Source organism: Echiichthys vipera (assembly GCF_963691815.1).
Source record: "Echiichthys vipera genome assembly, chromosome: 3".
Lineage (NCBI taxonomy): Eukaryota > Metazoa > Chordata > Actinopteri > Perciformes > Trachinidae > Echiichthys > Echiichthys vipera.
This window is the reverse complement of record NC_139828.1, coordinates 35,462,658-35,485,314: the sequence shown is the minus strand read 5'-3', so window position 1 is coordinate 35,485,314 and position 22,657 is coordinate 35,462,658. Positions and strand designations below refer to the sequence as shown.

Genomic DNA, 22,657 nt, shown 5'->3' with positions numbered 1-22,657 from the left:
GTTTAGAATAATTAGTTTAGTTGAGTTTTGTGCGACAGCTGGGCTGGAGCTCAGCACCACGCATGTGCTGGGACACAGTTCCAATAAGTAGCCCCTGTAGTACAGTACAGTTCAACAGCACCATCTCATGGACAACTCACATCATTACAAGTTCTGTAAAATGGTGGAGACGGTTAAATCACCCAAAATAGAATTGATTGTTGTGCTGGTTAACAATGATGAAATAATTTTGCTGCTGAATGTTCCAAACATCAGTTATGCAGATGTTTCACACAAATCCGGGCAGGTTTCACTGACTTCATGCTGCCATTATCTATTTATGGTCTGGGAAAAACATTTGATCTACCAAATAAAAACAACATTATACTACACATTAACGAAATAAGGCTTGGTGAATAGATGACGTTTTGTTTTGCCTGGTTAAACGTAAAGGGACTAATTACATTTTGATATCAACTTACAATAAAATTACATAAAAACCTTGAATATGATTCAACTGTTGCCATATATGGTTTGCTGAGAAGCGGTCAAAAATGTTGCTATGACCATATAAAATATTAGTTATTTCCGTGTACATGACTGTACAGTTAGTTTCACAACTATAGATATTAGTTATTGTTAATATATTACTGACACAAGAATGTGCAGCCCTGTCAGTGAACCTTGTGAAACTCCACTGATTGCACCTCTCCATACAGCCCCAGTTTGAAAGACTTCAGTTACATGAATACATTCAATTCAATTTCAATTCAATTTTATTTATAGTGTCAAATCATAACAAAAGTTATCTCAGGACACTTTACAGAGTAGGTAAAGACCACACTCAATGACTTATTTATGATTTACATAGACCCAACAATTCCTCTGTAGAGTACAGTGGCAACGAAAACCTTCCCTATAACAGGCAGGAACGTCAGACAGACCCAGCTCTGTGGAGGACGGCCATCTGTCTTGACCGGTTGGGGAGGAAGAAAAGGAGAGAGAAAGAGAGAAAAGACACACAGATGGACAGAGAGAGACAGACAGACACACTTCCAGAGATGCAAGCAAAGCCTAACAGTAACTATAATATTTATAGTAATGTGAATATAACGTATATGTTAAGGCAGTTAATACAACAGAATAGTAGAAACAAGCACAGCTAAGGTGACAGAATATGAAAATGATAATTATGGTGGCAAACATGATCAATGATGAGTAGTGGCAATAGCAGCTACGATACAGCTACAAATTTTATAGTTTATTAAACTAGTGATAGTTTATATGAGTAACAGTGACAATAGCAGCAGGAAGCGTCATGTAGGACCATGGCAGCAAGCACCACCACGATCAGCAGAGACCTGCGAGACGACAAAGCACAAACAGCTCCGGGGAAGAAGCTGAATCAGTAACATGCATTGATGGGACATGAATGATTCAGACAGAGAGGAGAGAAGCTCAGAGTATCAGGAAAAGTATTATCCCCCGGCAGACTAGGCCTATAGCAGCATAATTAAGCAGAATAAAGTCTCATCGTAAGCCCTAGCTGTAAGCTTTATCAAAAAGGAAAGTTTTAAGTTTACTCTTAAATATGGGGACAGTGTCTGCCTCCCGAATAACATTTGGGAGTTTGTTCCACAGGAGAGGAGCTTGGTAGCTGAAGGCTCTGCCTCCCATTCTACTTTTGGAGACTCTAGGAACGACGAGTAGCCCTGCATTCTCAGAGCGCAGAGATCTAGTTGGGTGATACGGTACTATGAGCTCTTTAAGATACGACGGAGCCTGACCAATAAGAGCTTTGTACGTAAGGAGAAGGATTTTAAATTCTATTCTAGATTTTACAGGTAGCCAGTGCAGAGAAGCTAATACAGGAGAAATATGTTCTCTTCTATTTGTTTTAGTTAGTACACGAGCTGCAGCATTTTGGACCAACTGGAGACTCTTAACAGACTTATTGGAGCAGCCTGATAATAAGGAATTGCAATAGTCCAGCCTAGAAGTAACAAATGCATGAACAAGTTTCTCTGCATCTTTCTGAGACACAATGTTCCTAATTTTTGCAATATTACGCAGGTGAAAATATGCAGTCCTTGTTAGTTTTATGTGAGAATCGAAGGACATATCCTGATCAAAAATAACACCCAGATTCCTTACTGTGGTGCTGGAGGACAACACAACATCATCCAGAGTAACAATGTCTTTAGCTATTGAATTTCGGAGGCCTTTGGGGCCAAGTACAATAATTTCAGTTTTGTCTGAGTTTAACATCAGGAAATTGCAGGTCATCCAGCTTTTTATTTCCTTAATGCACATTTGAAGTTTATCTAACTGATGGCTTTCTTCTGGTTTGATCGACAAATATAATTGTGTATCATCAGCATAACAATGAAAGTTAATGGAGTGCTTCCTTATAATATTTCCTAAGGGAAGCATATATAAGGTGAAAAGAATCGGTCCAAGGACAGAACCCTGTGGGACTCCGTGACTAACTTTAGTGTGCATGGAGGATTTGTCATTAACATGTACAAACTGAGATCTATCTGATAAATATGACTTAAACCAGCTCAGTGCGGTTCCTTTAATGCCGATCAGATGCTCTAGTCTGTGTAGCAGGATGTGATGGTCAATAGTGTCGAAGGCAGCACTAAGATCTAGTAAGACAAGTACAGAGACAAGTCCTTTGTCTGAAGCTATTAGAAGGTCGTTAGTAATTTTCACCAGTGCTGTCTCAGTGCTATGATTTGCTCTAAATCCTGACTGGAAATCCTCAAATAACTCATTATTATGTAAAAAGTCACACAACTGATTGGCAACTAATTTCTCGAGGATCTTAGAGAGAAAAGGAAGGTTAGATATAGGTCTATAGTTGGCTAGTACCTCAGGATCAAGACTGGGCTTTTTAAGAAGAGGTTTAATTACAGCTACTTTAAAAGACATTGGTACATAACCTGCTGATAAAGACATGTTAATCATATCTAATACAGGAGTGCTAATTAAAGGTAACACTTCTTTAAGTAACCTAGTTGGAATAGAGTCTAGAAGACAAGTAGAAGGTTTTGATGCTGAAATAGTAGAGTTTAATTTGTTAAGGTCGACTGTAGAAAAGCAGTCCAAGAATATATCAGGTCGTACAGTTTGTAAGGTTCCTGGGTTCGATGAAAGATTGGTGCCAAGCGAGTTGATTTTGTCTCTAATAGTTATAATTTTGTCATTAAAGAAGGTCATGAAGTCGTTACTGCTGAGGGTTATAGGAATACATGGCTCAATAGAGCTGTGGCTCTCTGTCAGCCTGGCTACAGTGCTGAAAAGAAATCTAGGATTGTTCTTATTCTCCTCTATTAAAGATGAGTAATATGCTGCTCTGGCATTACGGAGGTCCTTCCTATAGGTTTTAAGACTTTCTTGCCAAACTAAGTGAGATTCCTCCAGTTTAGTGGAGCGCCATTTACTTTCCAACTTTCGCGATATTTGTTTTAATTCACGGGTTTGTGAGTTATACCACGGAGCTAACTTCCTCTGTTTTATTATCTTCTTTTTTAAAGGAGCAACAGAGTCAAGTGTTGTTCTTAGAGAGCCTGCAACACTTTCAACAAGGTGATCAATTTCAGAGAAACTAACGTTAGTGCAAGAGTCTTGAATATTAGGATGAGGCATTAAAGTAAATGCAGATGGAATCGCTTCCTTAAATTTAGTTATAGCACTATCAGATAAACATCTGGTGTAGACACTTTTACCCAGTGGTGAGTAGTCCTGTAATATGAATACATACATCATGCTGCAGAGACGAGGAGCTGTTTTGCACTAAACATAACCACTATGTTTCCTTTTGGTTGTTTTGCCTATGTGTGTTTGCAGGTTATGATGGCGGAAGCAGTGACTCTGAGTGTGAGAGCCCCACCCTGGATGAACAGGAGAGTCAGTCAGCACTGATGCCCGACTTCTGGCTCATTGTAAAGATCCACCAGGACAGAGTGAAGGTCTACTCCCATTCCAGGTGAGACAAACCTCAGACAATGTTTTGATGATGCTTGATATATACTTATTTATTCATTTAATAATCCGCCTGTAGTCTGTGGTCGACATTTATCAAGCTTTTCAGAGATTCCTCCCGGCTTCAGAATCCTCAGAATTATGCATTTCTTTTGTTCTCTTAGTTCTAAGTAAAGCAAATATAATAAATACTAAATCCATTTTCCTGCAAAACCCTCCTGTATTTAGCTACTATGATATATGCTAACATGTCATCATTTATTCGAGTTGAACAATTTTTTAATATGGCGATGTCATTCGATCTCAAAGGAGAAGTATACGTAGAAAGCTTCATTCAAACTGATTCTCTCATGCTTGATTACGGTTGCTCATTGGATACCATTGATGTTTGAGGATTTGTCCTATTTTTGCAGGTGCTTCACACAAGAGAAAGAAGTCAGTGCTAAGGAGTTGGAGAAGAAGGAAGAAGAGCAAGAGCTGCCTGAATACTTACACCTCCATCAGATGGTGGTCAGGAAGATTGGTGAAATCTGTAGAATAGTCAATCAGGTAGCTACTGCAGCACTCTATCACACAGGATTGTACAAATTAAGTCACATGTCATTTTGTGACAGTATTACAAGGCACATAGGGCAATTTAGAGTCATCAATTAAGCTAACACCTGCATGTCTTTGGACTGTTGGAGGAAACCAGAGAACCCACACAGACACAAGGAGAACATGCAAATTCCATTCAGAAGGACCCGCCACACAATAGTCATACAAGGAAATCTGATGATGCAATCCAAACATACCACAGATATATAATACAGTAAACCAACAAACCAACAAATGAGAAAGAGAGGGGAGACGGTGATTTCTGCGACCAGTGCATCACCAATACCAGAGATGACGAAAGTCCAGCTGAATAATAGCATCTAGAATCACAGAATCCCACAAGATATCTAAGAATCCCGAATGATCACCAGAGGCGGTGCATAAAGCACTGAATCACTCATTCAGCAAAGTCACAGGGAATCCTGAGAACTCACCTCATTGAGGAGGATCAGGAGACGCTGGAAGGAGGACCACCGCCTGTGGATGGGTAATGGCAACATTGACCATATAGAACCTGGAGAATGTGCCCGGCCCATGATACACGCCTATGTACGCCTCTCAGGGCAACCCATGACATGGCAACACTCCTAGTGGCATCTCACACCAGATGGCAGGGGACGGCCCCTCATTCCATATGTGTGGCATATGACATCCACAACCCAGTGAGAGAGGCACTGCTTGGAGAGAGCCTTTATTTGGGCCTCCATAGAAAAGGAACAGTTGTTCTGACCGCTGAATGGCAGTGGTAGCTGCAACATAGGTTATCGGAAAGGCATACAGCAGTCCCCAGGCCAAGGGTGAGCCAGCATCACCTCTGTCAGGAAGAACCAGAGGGGGCAGTGGGTATACTTCTCTGATGCAAAGAGATTCAATTTAATTCAATTCAATTCAATTATACTTTATTCATCCCTGGGGGGAAATTCTTTTACAAAAGAGGGTATAAAAGGGGTATATCACACGAGGGTTGGGGGGTTGGGATAATAAAAAAAAAAGCACTCCCCACACTGCGCTCCTTTGGGAAGCGAAGTGCGGGATTTGGAAAAAAAACCCCAGCACATAAAACAGAAAACTCAAAACAGTTTGCATATTGGGTGAGGGAAATAGGTCAGCGAGGTTTGCCACGCAGACAGGCAGCCCAACGGCAGCCGTCACAGGCACACTTGCGGGATGGGGGGTGGGTGAGGGGGTTGTGTTGCATTTATGCAAGTGACCATGGATGCGTGTGTGATATCTGTAGGGCCGCATCGACCAGCTACCCTGTCAGTGTCTCCAAGATGGTACCCAAGGCACGGTGTAAAATCACGGTCAAAGTGTTCCTAGCTTTATCCAAGGTGTTATCCAAATAGCAGTTAAGAACCACAGTCTGAGCACTAACAGCTCCACTCCATCTATCAGTCGTGCTGGGCAGCTCCACAGTGCTGTTGAGTGCTCCCACCACTTCCGAATTTTCCGATACACCACGGCAGTGCCTACTCCAGTCAGCAGAAAGCCGGATCAGAATATGTAGATATCCTCTATATCCTCCACAGAAAGAATGGCTAGGCACACAACCTTTCACTGCTCCCACGAGTCGATCGTGTAACCAGCTGCAAACGTTCCGTCAGGGCAGACAGGTTCCCCCGAACCTGAGCTTATTGTTGAGAAGATTCTGTCAATCGCATTCAGAGACCAGGTTACCAATTCCTTGATTTAAGTTGCATTTAAGTTGAAGAGCAATGCAGAGAGAGGCTCCAAAGTATGAGACAAGACAAAGAAGCAAAGCAGGGAAGATAAGGGAGGGAGAGAGAGAAAGGTGCTGCAGAGGTCCAAGATTGCGTTCAGCAGCTCTGGATGGGACATTGGGGTTGAGAGCACCTGACAGATGGTACCGATGCCTCATCAGGAGATTCAATGAGGGATGTAATGGCAGGCTCAACAGCAGGCATACTATCCAAGAAGAGTGGTTCAAAAGGACCTCATCTCTGCCAACTCGTCAGATACAGACGATACACCCGAGAATAAAGTCTATCCCCTGATTTCACCTTGTTGGTGGGAGATGCAGCAGCAGCCTCAGTCTCAAGTTTTGAACACCTAGGTGTTGGGCCGATGGCAACTAGCCTGGCGAGGGGTCATCCACCGAGGATCCAATCTGAGCCAGGCTAGCAGCCCTCAATGCCCGAGGCATGTAGCTGCAATTCATTCGTGGGCTGTCAGAAATCCCCTCCCTCAGGTGATCAGGACAGTGGCACATTAGGCAGATGTCATGGCCATGTTCGGCCTGAAGAAAAACTCTACAGCCAGCACAAAAGTGTGAATCATCCATTGAGACACTGTACACAATGTAAGCTGAGGGAAGGGCATATGAAACCACCTGCACAGCAAAGGTTTGAGTGGCCAGAAGGCAATATGGCACCAGTTAGCTCAGGTCATATACGACTGCCAACTATACCGGGCCTACAAATGTAAGCTGAGGTAAGGGGGCGCAGTCGGCGCCTACACCACACTGCTGTCACTGCCGTTACCATCTAGGTCCCAAACCGTTGTACAAAGTTAGTTTGTTTCGGCAGAAACACCCAAGAACTCAAAGTAAAGCCAATAACATAATACCCGGAGAAGATAGAGAGACGCTGCCTTCACTGTCAGCATGACAAGCCGATGTTAAAAGTTGGCATCAGTTAATTCACAGCCACTAACTTAATGTAAAAGAATGCAAGTAACTCAAAGTTAATACCGGGAGCGGGGGGCAGAGATGCAAGCTTCACCATCAGGACTGTAACCTGCTGTACATAGTTAGATTCAAGGGGTATGTAAGGAGGAGGAGTAGGGGGAGGTAAAGTGGCAGTAGTTTAGGGTCTGCCAGCAGTAGAGTCATGTGGGGGATGATGTGATCATTGAACTGTCTCAGTTTCAGCTGAATGCACTGGAGACAGTGCTCGCAGGCTTGTCCAGACGAGATTAACATTTTTCTCTCTTTAGCAAGCTAGCAATATGTAAACACACACGCCTTGCAGTAAAATAAATCAATGGGATGCTTTTACAGGCCTTGGCTGTCACCCCATATTGGTCCATTAATCAGAGCAGGTGCAATAGGGCCATCTCTTCTGTGGATAAGCAATATTTTTATAGAGATATGATGAGGAATGAATCATCTATTAACTTAAAGCTATAGTTGGTCATATTAGCATATTTTCCGAAACTGTCACTATATCCTGACAGCAAAATGAGACAGACGATCTGTGAGAAATTCATGATTTCTACCTCCCTGTCTGCTCCTAATGTCATCTGCTATATTTCACTGCGCCTGACAAACACCAAATCAGAGCCGAGGAGTCTCTGACAGTGTTAATGACTGCTCTGAACTCTGATCAAACCGTGAAACTAAATATGAATTAATATTCTGTTACTCTATTGCCTCTTTCTCACATTTAGTGTTTTGAGAACCATTATTTTCGTGTACCGTTTAGCTGTAAAATGAGATTGTTTGTGACCAAGCTGAGCCAAAACCAAGCCCCGCCCACCAGCAGACCGCTCAGGCAGACATTCTGATTTTGAAACACATTATGTGAGAAATAGGCAGTACAGTAACACAATCTTGATTCATATCTCATCGGCGCTGTCTAGTTTCATTGATTGATCGGAGTTCAGAGCAGTTATTGATTGATCTTTGAATATATTTTTTATTGAAAGTTACTGACTCCAGCATTAAGCGCTGCACATTATTGTGGCAGACATAACCTTCTTCTGTACTTAAGCAGCCTCTTCTCTATAGGCCCCTAATTAGTAATGGGGAAATAATCACTTTTATTGCAGAAATATCTTAGTTGATGATGGTTAATTTCCATTATTGGAATAATCATGGATATTGTTAATATCCTTATGGGTAACCTATCTGGAGACTTCCTCTAACTATAACATTAATTTGGCCACAGCCCATAAGTTAAGACTGAAATCAAGAAGAATATATTTTGTTTGACAGAAATCCATCGTTTCATTTCATGTACTCTGTTGAAAGGGACAGTGTTTCATGGCATGTACAATGTACATGGCTGTGTCTTTATTAACCACAAACACAACTAATGTCAGTTTGATAATTTAATAGGCTCTCTGTGGTTGCTGCAAGTCCCTTCTGCTGCTTTATGATGACCTTACTTTAAAGTTGTTTGTTTTTCACTAAAAGAGATGTGTGTACTATCTGTGTGTCTCAATGTGATTTAGTGCAATTCTAAGACTTAAGTACATTTTGATGATCATGATATTGTTTAATTATTTGGGCCAGGATAATGGTGACATAAGCAAAAAACACCACTGGTCCTGCTGTACGTACAGCACGTGTAGCTGCTAATGAAAGTGTGTGTGTGTGTGTGTGTGTGTGTGTGTGTGTGTGTGTGTGTGTGTGTGTGTGTGTGTGTGTGTGTGTGTGTGTGTGTGTGTGTGTGTGTGTGTGTGTGTGTGTGTGTGTGTGTGTGTGTGTGTGTGTGTGTGTGTGTGTGTGTGTGTGTGTGTGTGTGTGTGTGTGTGTGTGTGTGTGTGTAGCGTATGCTGCTGCAGGACCTACATGACAGCCATGTGTGTAACTCTCTGCTGGTGGCTGAGAGTGAGGAAGAAATCTGGAAGAATGAGTCTCTCTACAGGCAGAGGCTCAACACCTCTGATGGTAACTTGTTGTTTTTAGAGTCTGTGTGCACCAATACAAGGTGGTGAAAATAGGTGACAGACCCTGATGTCTCATGTTTACCTCTATATTTTCTTTCTATTTTACACTGACCGTACAGATTACAACACAGAGGAGAGCTACCAGGCCAGAGACTACCTGGCAGCCACCATGCAGTTCATCCCTGGACATTTTGTGTGTGACGTGGTATGGAGCACAATCATCTACATTCACCCACGCCTCAAGATAGGACCCAACATGGGGGTATCCAGGGGTGAGTGGCACATCTCAACTCCTGGTTTTATATAGAAACCAGTTTCCTGTATACACCCAAAAGGAATCTGATCTGATGATTTTTTTCAGTGTCTGCGTGGGTTTTCTCCGGGTACTCCGGTTTCCTCCCACAATCCAAAGACATGCACATGTTAGGTTAATTGATTACTCTAAAAATTGCCCGTAGGTGTGAATGGTTGTCTGTCTCTGTTCATCTCTATGTGCCCTGGGATAGACTGGCGTCCTGTCCAGGGTGTACCCCGCCTCACGCCCGATGTCAGCTGGGATCGGCTCCAGCCCCCCGCGACCCCGACCCTGACCCCGGGATAAGCGGTTGAAGATGAATGAATACGGGGAATTCAAAAATTAGACCTGCAACTCAGACCTCCGGCTGAGCTTTTCTGGCATCCCTGTGGAGGTTGGGGGCATTAAACTGGAGTAGGCGATGTTCAAAGCTTCCATTGCTGAAGCTTTGGCGGTGAGGCCACAGCTCCCTCAAAGGGCAGTTAACCTCAAACACCGTGGTGGACACCGGTAGTCAGGGAGGCTGTCCAACTGAAGGAGTCCTTGGGATATGTTATGCCGGAAGACTCCTGAGGCAGTTGCAAGGCACCGCCAGGCCTGAAGGGCTGCAGCCTCTGCCGTCAGAGGCAAAGCAGCGAGTGTGGGAGAAGTTTGGAGAAGTCATAAAGAAGGACTTTCGATACAACCAAGGTGCTTCTGGAAGACCATTTGGCACCTCAGGAGGGGGAAATGGCGAACCGTCCAAGCTGTTTACAGTAAGGGCGGGACGCTAGTGACCTCGGCTGATGAGGTAATAGGGCAGTGGAAGAAGCACTTTGAGGAACTCCTTAATCCCACTAACACGCCCTCTTTTGTAGAGGCGGAGCTGGAGGCTGATGGGGGATCGGCGTCAATATCTCTGGCGGAAGTCACTGAGGTAGTCAACAGCTCCACAGTAGCAAAGCCCCAGGGATTGATGAAGAAATGTTGAAAGCTTTGGGTTGGGAGGGGCTGTTGTGGTTGAGACGTCTCGTCAACATTGCATGGAAGTTTGGGACAGTGCCAAGGGAGTTGAAGACCTGGGCGGTGGTTCCCCTGTTGAAATAGAGGGACCAGAGAGTGTGTGCAGGGGTATCACACTGTTCAGCCTCCCTGGTAAAGTCTACTCCAAGGTGCTAAAAAGGAGGGTTTGTCCTATAGTTGACCCTCAAATTGAAAAGTAACAATGCCGATTCCTCGCTGGACATGGAACGACAGACCAGCTCTTCACTCTTGCAAGGATCCTGGAGAGGGCCTTGGAGTATGCCCATCCGGTTTACATGTGCTTTGTGGATCTGGAGAAGGCATATGACCGGGTTTCCCAGGAGATACTCTGGGAGGTGCTGCGGGAGTATGGGGTGAGGAGGTCACTTCTGAGGGCCATCCAATCTCTGTACACTCACAGCGAGAGCTGTGTCTGTATCCTCGGCAGCAAGTCAGATTCATTCCCGGTGGGGGTTGGCCTCAGCCAGGGTTGCTTTGTCACCAATACTGTGATTTTCATGGACAGGATATCGAGGTGTAGTCGTGGTGGGGAGGGGTTGCAGTTCTGTGGACTGAGGATCTCGTCTCTGCGTTTTGCAGATGATGTGGTCCTGATGGCATTGTCGGTCAGTGACCTCCAGCACTCACTGGATCAGTTCGCAGCCGAGTGTGAAACGGCTGGGATGAGGATCAGCACCTCTAAATCTGAGGCCATGGCTTTCAGCAGGAAACCGGTAGATTGCTTACTCCAGGTTGGGAATGAGTCCTTACCCCAAGTGAAGGAGTTCAAGTACCTCAGGATTTTGTTCAGGAGTGAGGGGACGATGGAGCATGAGTTTGGCCGGAGAATCGGAGCAGCGGGGGCGGTGTTGCAGTCGCTTTACTGCACGAAAAAATCTACCAGTCAATCTTCGTTCCAACTTTCACCTATGGTCATCAAAGCTTGGTCATGACCGAAAGAACGAGGTTTTTATGAGCGGCGGTTTTCTCAGGAGGGTGGCTGGAGTCTCCCTTAGAGGTAGAGTGAGAAGTTAGGTCATCCGTGAGGAACTTTGAGTAGAGCCGCTGCTCCTTGGCGTTAAAAGGAGCCAGTTGAGGTGGTTCGGGCATCTGATAGGGATGCCCCCTGGGCGCCTCCACAGGGAGGTGTTCCAGGCATGTCGAGCTGGGAGGAGACCTCCACGAAATTGTCCGTCTTTCTTTCTTTTTCAACCCTGACAAACATGACAACATATTCGTGATCAAACACAAGTCATCCACGACCCGTCAGCCATTTGGCATTAAATTTTCTTTTCTTCGTTTCTCTGTCGATATCCTCATCCCCTGCCTCTCTCCTCTTCTCGCCCCCAGAAGTCTGTCCCAACCACCGCCTCATTTAGTTTAATCTGAACCAAGTCTATTTTCCTGCTTCGTCTCAGTTTGTTTTTCTTCTTCCTTGTGTTTTCTGTTGGACGCTCTGTTCGTGTTGAATGGTGCTCTCAATTATTGATTGTTTATTTTGTTTCCATTAATGATGATTTAATTTGTGACACCTGTTAAGTGGGTGTGGTTGCCTGCACGCAGCTGAGTCTGGTTGCAGTGAGTGCCATGAGAAGCAGCAGAATGTGTCTTGTTTATTGTTTTCTCTCTAATTCGGTTGGTGCTGTGAAAACTGGGTTCGCAACGAGTAGCCGCTGTAAGGTGCTGCTCTGCCAACAGGTTATGGGCCCAGAGAAACCCAGAGACACTTTTAGAGCGTGTTCCCACCGGTGTACCGGTGATGTTTAGCATGCTGTTGGCACCATGAGCGGACGGGCTGGTCGCGGCTTCTGTTTGATGGAGATGAAAAGAGTTATGAATTGTGGGGGACGAAATTCTTGGGCCACCTTCGTTTGCAAGGGTTAAATGACACTATTTTAACAGAGCCCGACACTGAAGACGCAGATGAGCTGCTAGAAGATGCAAGGAAAAATGCCGAAGCCTAGGCTGAACTCATTAAGTTTCTGGACGATAAAAGTTTGTCGCTGGTGATGCGTGAGGCCGCTGATGACTGTTATCAAGGTAAAGGAAAGCCACGCATCATAAGCCTGTATACAGAACTTACTTCACTTCAGAAATCAGACAGTGAAAGTGTGACGGAGTATGATCCATGTCACTCAACGCGATGAGACGATATCTTTTGCTGAATTTAAAACAAAGTTAGCAGCTACGAGGACACGGAGAAGATGCGCACCGCAGCAACAGATGACAACGTAATGAAGGTGCGGCAGCAGAGACCCCAACTTGTCTAGAATGCAAAAGTTTGGATCAGAGTGTTTTGCTTATAAACAAGACAAGAGAAAACTTGATCCAAGGTGTGAAAAGTGGGTTTTTATCGGGTACGACAAAAACAGTACTGCCTACATTGTCTACTTTCCTGACAGTAAGAAAGTGCAGAAGCACAGACTGGTAAAGTTTTTTGCTAAATCAGGTGTAGAACAACAGACATAGACTGGTTTTTACACCTGAGGATAATGACTTCACACAGCACAGGTCCAGATGTCCAGATCACCGTGTTAAAGTAGAACAAAAACCTGAAGTGGGCCACCACCAACCACAGACAGTTGAGGTAAAGGTTGAGCCTGAGTCTAGTAGATACCCTTCAAGAGAGAGGAGGAGCCCAGACAGATACACAGATTGCAAAGTGTCTAAATATGTGTCTGAGGAGGAGACTGATCAAGTCCAGAGTAACTTAGATTACTGTTATCGAGTGATGTGTAACATACCTGTTTCATTTACAGAAGCTGTAACCTCAGATAAATCAAGAGAGTGGGTCAAAGCAATGGATGAGGAAATGCATTCACTTAGGGAGAATAACACATTTACCCTGACCAACTTGCCTGAGGGTAAGAAAACAGTGGGGGGTAGATGGGTGTATGCAATTAAAACCAATGTTGATTGGTCTGAGAAGTACAAAGCCGGATATGTTGCAAAGGGGTACAGTTAAAAGATGGGTGTGGATTATGAGGAGACCCTTCTCCTACAGCTAACATGACTAGTGTCAGAGTTTTGATGCAGAAAGCAGCACAGGAAAATTTGATTTTACACCAAATGGATGTGAAGACTGCCTATTTAAATGCACCCATAGACTGTGAGATTTACATGGAACAGCCAGAAGGGTACAAGTTGAAATCTCACACAGACAACAAGTTGGTGTGCAAGCTTGAGAGGTCAATATATGGGCTAAAACAATCGGGCAGAAATTGGAACAAATTTTTACACGAGTACAAACAAGTTCCTACAAAACCAGGCCGACCATTGTGTTTACACGAAGCAAAGAGAACATGAGAAGGTGATCATAGTAATTTGGGTTGATGATATAATAATTGCAGCAAGTGATGAAAATGCTCTGAGAGTTACGAAGGACACGCTTACAGCACGGTTTAAAATGAAGGACTTGGGGAAACTAAAACATTTTCTTGGCATTGATTTTAACCAGAGTGAAGACTGTGTGACATGTCAAAAGCCAAATATGTTGGGAAAATCCTGGAAAGGTTCAACATGCAAGATTGTAAACCTAGGTCAACACCTTGTGAACAAAAACTGAACTACACCGATGATGCTGTATTGATGAGTGATGTTTCAAGATACAGAGAGGTAGTGGGTAGTCTGATTTATTTGACTGTCTGTACAAGACCAGATTTGAGTTTTGTTGTAAGCAAACTGTCACAGTATTTTACTGAACAGCATTTTGGTACAGTTAAACATGTGTTGAGATATCTGAGAGGCACAAGGGATAAGAAGCTGTGTTACAGGAAATGTGATGAGAACCTGGGTATACAAGCTTACAGTGATGTGAATTGGGCTGGTGATGTTAGTGAAGTACAAGTGGGTACTGTGTAAGTCTAATGATAAGCGGACCTTTAGTGTCATGGAAGACCAAAAAGCAACCACCTGTAGCATTGTCCACTTGTGAAGCAGAGTATATTGCTCTTGCTGCAACTATCCAAGACTGTCTGTACCTCACACAACTTTTAGATGGCATTGATAAAGATCTATATGCACTACCTAGGCTGTATGAGGACAACCAAGGCACATTTGCTGTAGCCAAGAATCCTGTCAGCAGACAGAGGTGTAAACATGTGCATATAAAATACCACTTCATTCGGTCCATTGTGTATGATGGGAAGGTTTTATTGGAGTATTGTCCAACTGACCAGATGGTAGCAGATTTGATGACCAAACCTGCAACAAAATTTAAGTTAGCAAAATTTGCTAAGTTTATGTTCGGAGATAATTAAACAAAAAAAACAAACTGGAATGGTTATATTCGACTGAATGTAAATGTAATGTTTTTTTTCTTCTTCCTTGTGTTTTCTGTTGGACGCTCTGTTCGTGTTGAATGGTGCTCTCAATTATTGATTGTTTATTTTTGTTTCCATTAATGATGATTTAATTTGTGACACCTGTTAAGTGGGTGTGGTTAATAAAAGGCCTGCACGCAGCTGAGTCTGGTTGCAATGAGTGCCATGAGAAGCAGCGGAATGTGTCTTGTTTCTTGTTTTCTCTCCAAGTTCAGTCGGTGCTGTGAAAACTGGGTTCGCAACGAGTAGCCGCTGTAAAGTGCTGCTCTGCCAACAGTTCGTTTCCATGGTTTCTCACACTGGTTTCACTGCAAACTGCACACAGCCAATGGGCGTATGAAATGTCATCATGTAGCATTACGGCACAGCGTTCATGGGAAAAGTAGGAATTACTGCCACGGGGATAAATGACAGAGAACAGAGGCTTGTATCATGCATGTAAGGTCTCATATTCTACATTACCGGCCAAACTGGCAAGCGAGTTATTAATAACACCAAAATTAATTTTAACCCACATTTGGTGGGTTGGCGGGTGCTAATTTAGAACCCTGGTTGTAACTATACGGTTGATACTAAAGTTGTGATGATGTTTGAATTCTACAGTGAAGAGGCTAACAGCTAAAAATAGCTAATGTTAATCATCGAACAACAACAAAAAGGTAACCTTACATAACAGGCATTTCCGTTCAAATCAGCACAGCAGGATGGTTAGAGTGGCATCAATTTTCAGGTATACCACTGTAAATATAACTGACTGTTAGTGACTTTCATATGGCCAATAGTTGTTCTTCTTTCAACTAGTTAAATGACCATTGCAAACAGTATGTTGTCTGTTCTACTCATTCTGTTTCTGTGTGAAACCATCTACAACTCCATTTGATGCCAGCAACATGTTAAAAAAAGTTGTGACAATGGAAACACAAATGTAAAAGTTGTGAAAAGCGTGGGGTGGAACAGCTACTCAATGAATGAGTTTAAGTGGCGGGTCTAAAATGAGAGAGCCAGAGAGGCTGAGTCTTTCTGAAGTAGAGATGTGGAGGGCTACACCACTCTGTGAAAGACTGAGCTGCAAAATACACAATTTAACAATAATGTTTCTCAAAATGTAAATAATTTGGGGATTTCATCGTCTACAGTTCATTAAAAACAGTGTCTGGAGTGGACATCAGTGTATGGGCTCAGGAACTATCTCAGCTGGTGCAACACTTAAAATGTAAGAAGAGCGTAAACGCAGACGTCTGAAAGAAATGTTGAAATTAGACTGTTTGAACTGGTTCAACCCAGTGCACACTTGCACACTCGATGAATAACTGTATATGGATGAGCACAAAAACCCCCTTCACTTCAGTTGGAGGTTATCTCACCTAACATGACAAATGTAAATACAAAAATAACTGTTGACATTGAAGTGTTCCATTTCAAAACTCTCAGATTCCCCAAAATGTATTTATTATGAACCTACACAACTTGTATCCAAAGTACTCAGTTAAAGTATGCAGCCTTTCAGTTGGACAGGGAAGCTTGTAATTTATCCCTGGACCGACAAGAAAGATTTTAGCACTCAAGTCAGTGTTTGTGCAAGGCTGGAGCAGTGGGGCTGGTTAGTGGACAGTTAAGAGTGTGGTTCCACTGTGCAGCACAGTGCCATTGTGTCTACTTTACAAAGCTTTTACAGTGTTTATGTGCAAGACTTGATACCCAAGCAGTGATGATCCAATTGATTTATTTTAAAACATGTTTTTTGTTTCCCTCTCATAGCGATCCAGGCCCTGCGATCTGTTCTGAACTCATTCTGTGTGGTCAACAGGAAGAACATGTTTGTGTACCAGGAGCGTACAACCAAATCAGTCTTCTATCTCAGGTTAGTCTTTCTCATCATTCTTGAGTCTTCACTGGACTTCAGTCTTTCTCTACTCGAGTCACATTTTTATTCAACCTCAAATTCAGCCACACAATATCTTATAAACCCTTCTTTATATTGCATGGGCTTTAGGGTGGCTGTTCAACAGCTCACCTAGAAACTGTAACCATCAGTCTGCTGAAATAAAAAATACACTCACAGATGTTCTTCAGACAGCACTGTGAAATCAGATTTGCTGGAAATTGAACTGTTATTAATCAGCCTTATGAGTAAACGTCATCTCTGGATACCTTGAGCCAGATGGTGGAGCTTCCATATCACACTGTTAACCTGTGTATCCTCACAGTCCCTGCTTACACAGTTCACAAATAATTTCACAACTTCAACAAAAGCGTTACAAGCTGTGTCACAGAAACATTATCTTCCATACCTGTTCCTTGTGTGGATCTTTCCAGACTTTGTGAAACATCGCTAACAGGGAAATACATGGACATGGACGGAAACTTCCACATAAGTCGATCCATTGGGCTCGCGAGGAGTCAAGAGCCCTTGTTTTCTGAGGAACTTATGGTACGTCAACAAATGCAGTATATACACTTTTGGCGAGAACAACACTTTCATAATTGATATTGACACATGATTTCCACAAGAAAACACTGAAACACTCAAGTTCTGGTCCTTATCAGAGCTGTAAACTTGCATGGACTTGAGTGAGCTGTTAATTATGTGGGGGCTTGCATCCCTGGGTTTGTCTGTCTATCTGTATTTCTTTCTCTCTGTCTATCTGTATTTCTGTCTGTCTATCTTCATTTCTCTCTGTCTGTCTGTATTTGTGTCTGTCTGTTTGTGCATTTTTCTGTCTGTTTTTGTTATTATTCATTATCAGTGACAAAACAACAATTTACAAAACAAGAGAACAAAGAAGATGTATTTACAAAACAAAAATATTTGCAACAATACTTAGAATACAACCAATATAAAAATAGAGTAACAAGAGGAATCAGCTCTGGATGTACTGCAGAAAAGACATCAGGTTTTATTGAAAGCCCTCATATTGTCTTAAATTGATGATGTAAGCTGTTCCAGATTTCTATGGTCGGTTAATAGATTGAGCCAGTGCTGGGTTGAGAGTTAAGATTTGTCTTTCGAGTTGATTAAAATTGTTTTCTAGGCTACAGAGAGTGCTATGAGAATGAAAGTTTGGAGATGATGTGGTACAGAGAGAGGGGGATATCACCTAAAAGAGCAATGGATGGTAGAGAAAGTGATGCAGAGAAACGCTGACCACTTTCTCATGACCTCCGACCAAAACCATCTGACAAGTGGGCAGAGCCAGCATGCATGCGTGGTTGTCTATTGTGGACTGGCAGTATGTGCAGGTGGTGATATCATATAGTGCATTTTGTGAGTGGGGATGTGGACCCTGTGTATGATTTTGTATTGAATGAGTTGAGTCTTAGGGCGCACTCACACTGTCCATTCGTACTGTGCCCCGTGCTTTAGGGTGATTGTCTCCCCTCCCTCTTCCCCCGCGGCCCAGGCCCGTTTGTACCCACCTTACTTGTTACATTACTTCTATATTTAAGTCTGAAAGTCCATTAATGTACTGGTAAAGAGATAGTGGTGTGATGGTGAGAAAGTCATGTATAATTTTTTTGTAGAATAAGAAGAGAGAACTACACAATTAATGAGTCACCTTATTAAGTATTAATTTGGCTAATTAATTATTCCTCGTCAAAAAGGGTCACCACCACCGTATAAACAGATAATGTGGACTAAGCCCAATGGAAACCTAGTCACCTACAAGAAATAAAAGAATACTTTTTTATCAGTTTCTCTTATCAATTAAATGTATCAATTAATTATATCAATCAATTTCTATCAATCTTAATCTGAAAACGTTTGTTCTCGTAAAACAGTGACCTTGAAAACTTTGCAAAACAGAATGAAAGCTCAGACAGCTGGGGTTTTACTACAAAAAAGTGAATGTATTTACAGTATATATATAATATACATGATAGATTATAGACACAGAGAATTAATAGGCATGGTTAAAGCTATGATATGGAAATGCAATTTGTAATCATACCTTTATGGAAAGTAAAGTTTAATATTAAATAGCCAGTGGTCACCAAATTTGCTCATTAAAGTACCAACAACGTCATCTCACCAACTCAGCCGTGTAGAGGGAAGTCCAAAGGAAGAATGTGTATTCACACCACCATAGCAGTCGTTCAGATGTGCAGAACACCGGGTCTCTCCCGAGGTGCAGGGGTGGCAGAACCACGTCGTCAGAGGATTCCTCAGAGGCCAAGGAGTGGATGGCTGTCCAACAGGGCGGTATGCGACAGCCTCTCGATATGGGGACGCTTCACCGTGGCACGGATATTCAGCGTCAAAGGGTCACTTTCTTCAGCTTCAGCAGCTTTGAGTTAGGTGGATGAGAGTTGGTTGATCTCTTCTTGCAAGCTCTTGGTGAAACTGGATTTTGATATAAACTTCAAAAAAGTAGCTTTGCGCTGTTGAGTAAAGCTTGTTTTCTCTGGCCACGATAAGGATAAGCTTGTTCTCAAAAAAACGAGTACTAACTTAAGACGACTTTTGACTGATTAATAAAAATGTTATAAATCAAATAAAACACTGAACTTTGTTCAAACAAAGTCAGGCTGCAAGTTACTTGTAAAAATAAATCTTATACAATAGATCTGGATAATGATATGCAATCATTTTCCCGCTCAAAGTGGGAGAAACTCCCTCTTCCTTTGTTCCAAAAGAAGAGGATCGGTTTGCATAGACATACTAAAAGACCAAATTTATGAATTTAACAGTGAATACAATCATTACCACATAATGTTAGCTTTCTCTTAGTTAATAATCCTGTCGAAGTGTCAGTGACACAATAACCTCAAATTATAACATTTTCAGATGTTAAAAATAATCATTCTTTGAAAGAAGTCAAAATATATTTTGATAATGTGTTAAAATCTAATCCTTAATGTCAATACTTTCGGTAACTTTGGCAATCTTGATCAAAGAAAGACCAGAATTGTTCCAAACAACACTAATTTCTTTACAGATCAATGAAATACTCATTATAACAGTTTATACTGCCTATAATAGTTTTCTTTAAGAACACATTAAAGTGTGAGTCGCAGGTCTTCTTATGGGATCAGGTCTGCGGGTTGCTCAGAGTGACAGAAGAAACTCTGGCTAAGCTGTCAGGCTCTACAGTTTTCACATCTTTAGATGAAGCATCAGGCTTTTGGGGGATCCCACTGTATGAAGACAGCAACCTGCTAACTCCCTTCATCCCTACCTTTGGGAGGTACTGCTTTAAGCGGTTGCCCTTTTGGATAAATATTACTCCAGAGATATTCCAACGCAAACTGGAGACTGGAAGTGGAGTCTTAGAGACTCAGGGACCTGGTGACTAAAATAAAATTTAAAAATAAAATGGACGCTTGAGCTCAAATAAGTTGCGTCGGTCAGTGCTTATTGGACAGTGCGAACCGCAGCCCCTGGGAGCGTGTATAGAATTCTGATCCAGGAATTGAATTTAGGGCCAAAATTAAATGCATTTAAAGTCTTGAAAAGATAGTCCCACTCCACCTGATCAAACGAGCAGGGTGGTAAAGGCCACGAGACGTTGTGTAGTAATGGGCAGATTTTTAAACCGCTGGAGCCCAAAAAGAGCAGTCGGGAGATTTGGTTCCAAATTTGTGTTAAAAGCCTGTTTGAGGTTTTGAAATATATCAGACCAAAATTCAGCAAGCTTTGGGCACGTCCAGAATGTGTGCGTGGTCGGCTGAGGACTGCTTATAATGGTTACAAGCATCACTGTGACTAGAGTATATCTTAGCCAATTTAGCGTTGGTGGGATGGGCTCTATGAAGCACCTTCCACTGTAATAGGCCGTGCCTGGCACAAATGGAGTAAGTGAGTGGACCAGCTTAGAATGTCCCTCCACTGGACCTCAGTCTACCCTCAAATCCTTTTCCCATGCATGTGATACAGTGGAGACTGTGCTCAGAAGAGCAATCTTATTATAAATTACATATATCACTCGTTTGTGTTGTACATTGAGAGACAGGAATTTGTCCATCTCAACCTCAGGGGGGTGGTTCGGAAATGTGGGAATTGCTTTTGTATAAAATGTCTCATTTGAAGGTTCCGAAGAAATTGGCTTTAAGGCAGGTTGTATTTGTCCGACATAAATGCAAAGGACGCAAAAACACTTTCGTCATACAGGTCATTAAGTATTTTGAGGCCCTTATCTGCCCATATGCGGAATGCACTGTCAGTGCAGGAGGGGAGAAAGGCATAGTTATTTAAAACTGGGGCAAGGATCAAAGTCCTTTGCAAGCCGTACTGCTTCCTGGATTGGATTCAAGTTGTCTGTCCACTACACGTGTCATTAAGAGCCTGTGTTCCGAATGCAGTAGTAGCTGTTTCTTATATGTGGAGTTGGGGGTGGGGGATTGAGAGGTGGAGTAAGTTCCATTGAATTTTGGCAGTTCCTCCGCAATTTCCACCAGCCTAGCCCGTTCAGCCTTTCTCATTTGAGAAACACAGGATATCATTTGTCCTCGAATAGTAGCTTTAAGCGCTTCCTACAGCATGCAACTGATGACGTCAGGGGTGTCATTAAACTCTATGTAAGAGCGGATTTGGGTCGCAACAAAAGCAACTGTAACCAAGTCCAGTTGCTTTTGACTGAAATTGCTTTGGGGATAACGATGACCTGAAATGAGAACATTCACAGGCTTGTTGTAACAAAATCTTTAAACTTACTATCCGACAGTAAGTGTGAACTCAACCTCCATGTTGAGCGCGGAATTGCGTCCCGTGGAAAACTAATGTCAATTGTGGTAGGAGCATGGTCAGAAGTGACTATTGGGTGATATTCACCTGCATTCACACAGTCGGGGAGATTGTTATCGAGTAAAAATAAATCAATTTAAGAGAATGTGTGGTGAACGTGGGGAAAAAAGGGGAAAGCTTTCCTGTTGGGATTTCTAAACCTCCAAGGATTCGAAATTCACAACTGTGATGCATATGTTTTTACTATGTGTGCTGATTTGGATAGTGTAATTTGTGTAGGGGAAGATCTGTCGAGAGTCACATCCTGCACCAGGTTGACCTATGATAATGTGTTCTGAAATTTGCCCGAAACTATGACATAATGACCGTCAGTATCTAGTATTACATTTGTCGCCTCAAACACGACCCTTTTATGAATGATGATAGCTGCCCCTCTAACTCCATCTGTAAATTTGGAATGGAATAAGTTGCTCATCCACGTCCTCTTAATACTTGGAGTGTCAGCTGATTTGAGATGTGTTTCCTGCACCCTTAAGGTGCTGTCACTGTAACTGTGTCAGGACCTTACCCATTTTGTTCATTCCCTTAGTATTCCAGGAAATCAGACGCTCCATTACCTGTCTTTACAGCATTAGCCATAGGAACAATGATAATAAGTTAGAATGACACTGCATGACCCAAAGTATTCTGTAGTAGTGGATGAAGAGAGTCGGGAGTGAGGGTGAGACAAAGAAAACAAAAAAGAAAAAGAAAAAAGGAACCCAAACACACAGAACACCACAAAACAAAATAAAAGAAACGAAACAATAACATTTATAACCAATATGAGGGCTACTCCTATAGAAAAAAACACCATATGAGCTCTCTAGCTCGCAACTAACAGCCACACTGAGCTCTTCCTCCCTCCGTCCTTCATTGTGATGACCAAAACGGACCAATCGTGACCAAAACGGAGCAATTGTGTACCTCTCTGTATTTTTGGCGCTCTGCCACCACCCCCCGGTGGGTAGTCCTCGCAGATGACGATAGGGGAGCCTCTGCACTCCAGTTTTCCTCTTCTGGTGCGGGCCTCGCTTATGATTTTATTTCTGTGCAAGCTGATAATGACCGCCCTCTGGCCTGGCCTAGGCTTCTCAGCTAGTGTGCGGTGAGCTCTGT

The 22,657-nt window shown here is 42.7% G+C and overlaps 1 protein-coding gene across 3 annotated transcripts in view; it reads left to right on the top strand.

Annotated features, from left to right (window-relative positions):
• Positions 1-22,657, top strand: part of szt2 (SZT2 subunit of KICSTOR complex) — a 214,093-nt gene that overhangs the window by 94,932 nt on the left and 96,504 nt on the right. For all 3 annotated transcript variants that reach the window (XM_083940596.1, XM_083940597.1, XM_083940595.1), the window contains exons 40-45: positions 3,835-3,973; positions 4,383-4,518; positions 9,079-9,199; positions 9,318-9,470; positions 16,576-16,678; positions 17,134-17,248. In XM_083940596.1, coding sequence (XP_083796722.1) covers positions 3,835-3,973; positions 4,383-4,518; positions 9,079-9,199; positions 9,318-9,470; positions 16,576-16,678; positions 17,134-17,248 — 767 coding nt within the window. The remainder of the gene's footprint in view (positions 1-3,834; positions 3,974-4,382; positions 4,519-9,078; positions 9,200-9,317; positions 9,471-16,575; positions 16,679-17,133; positions 17,249-22,657) is intronic.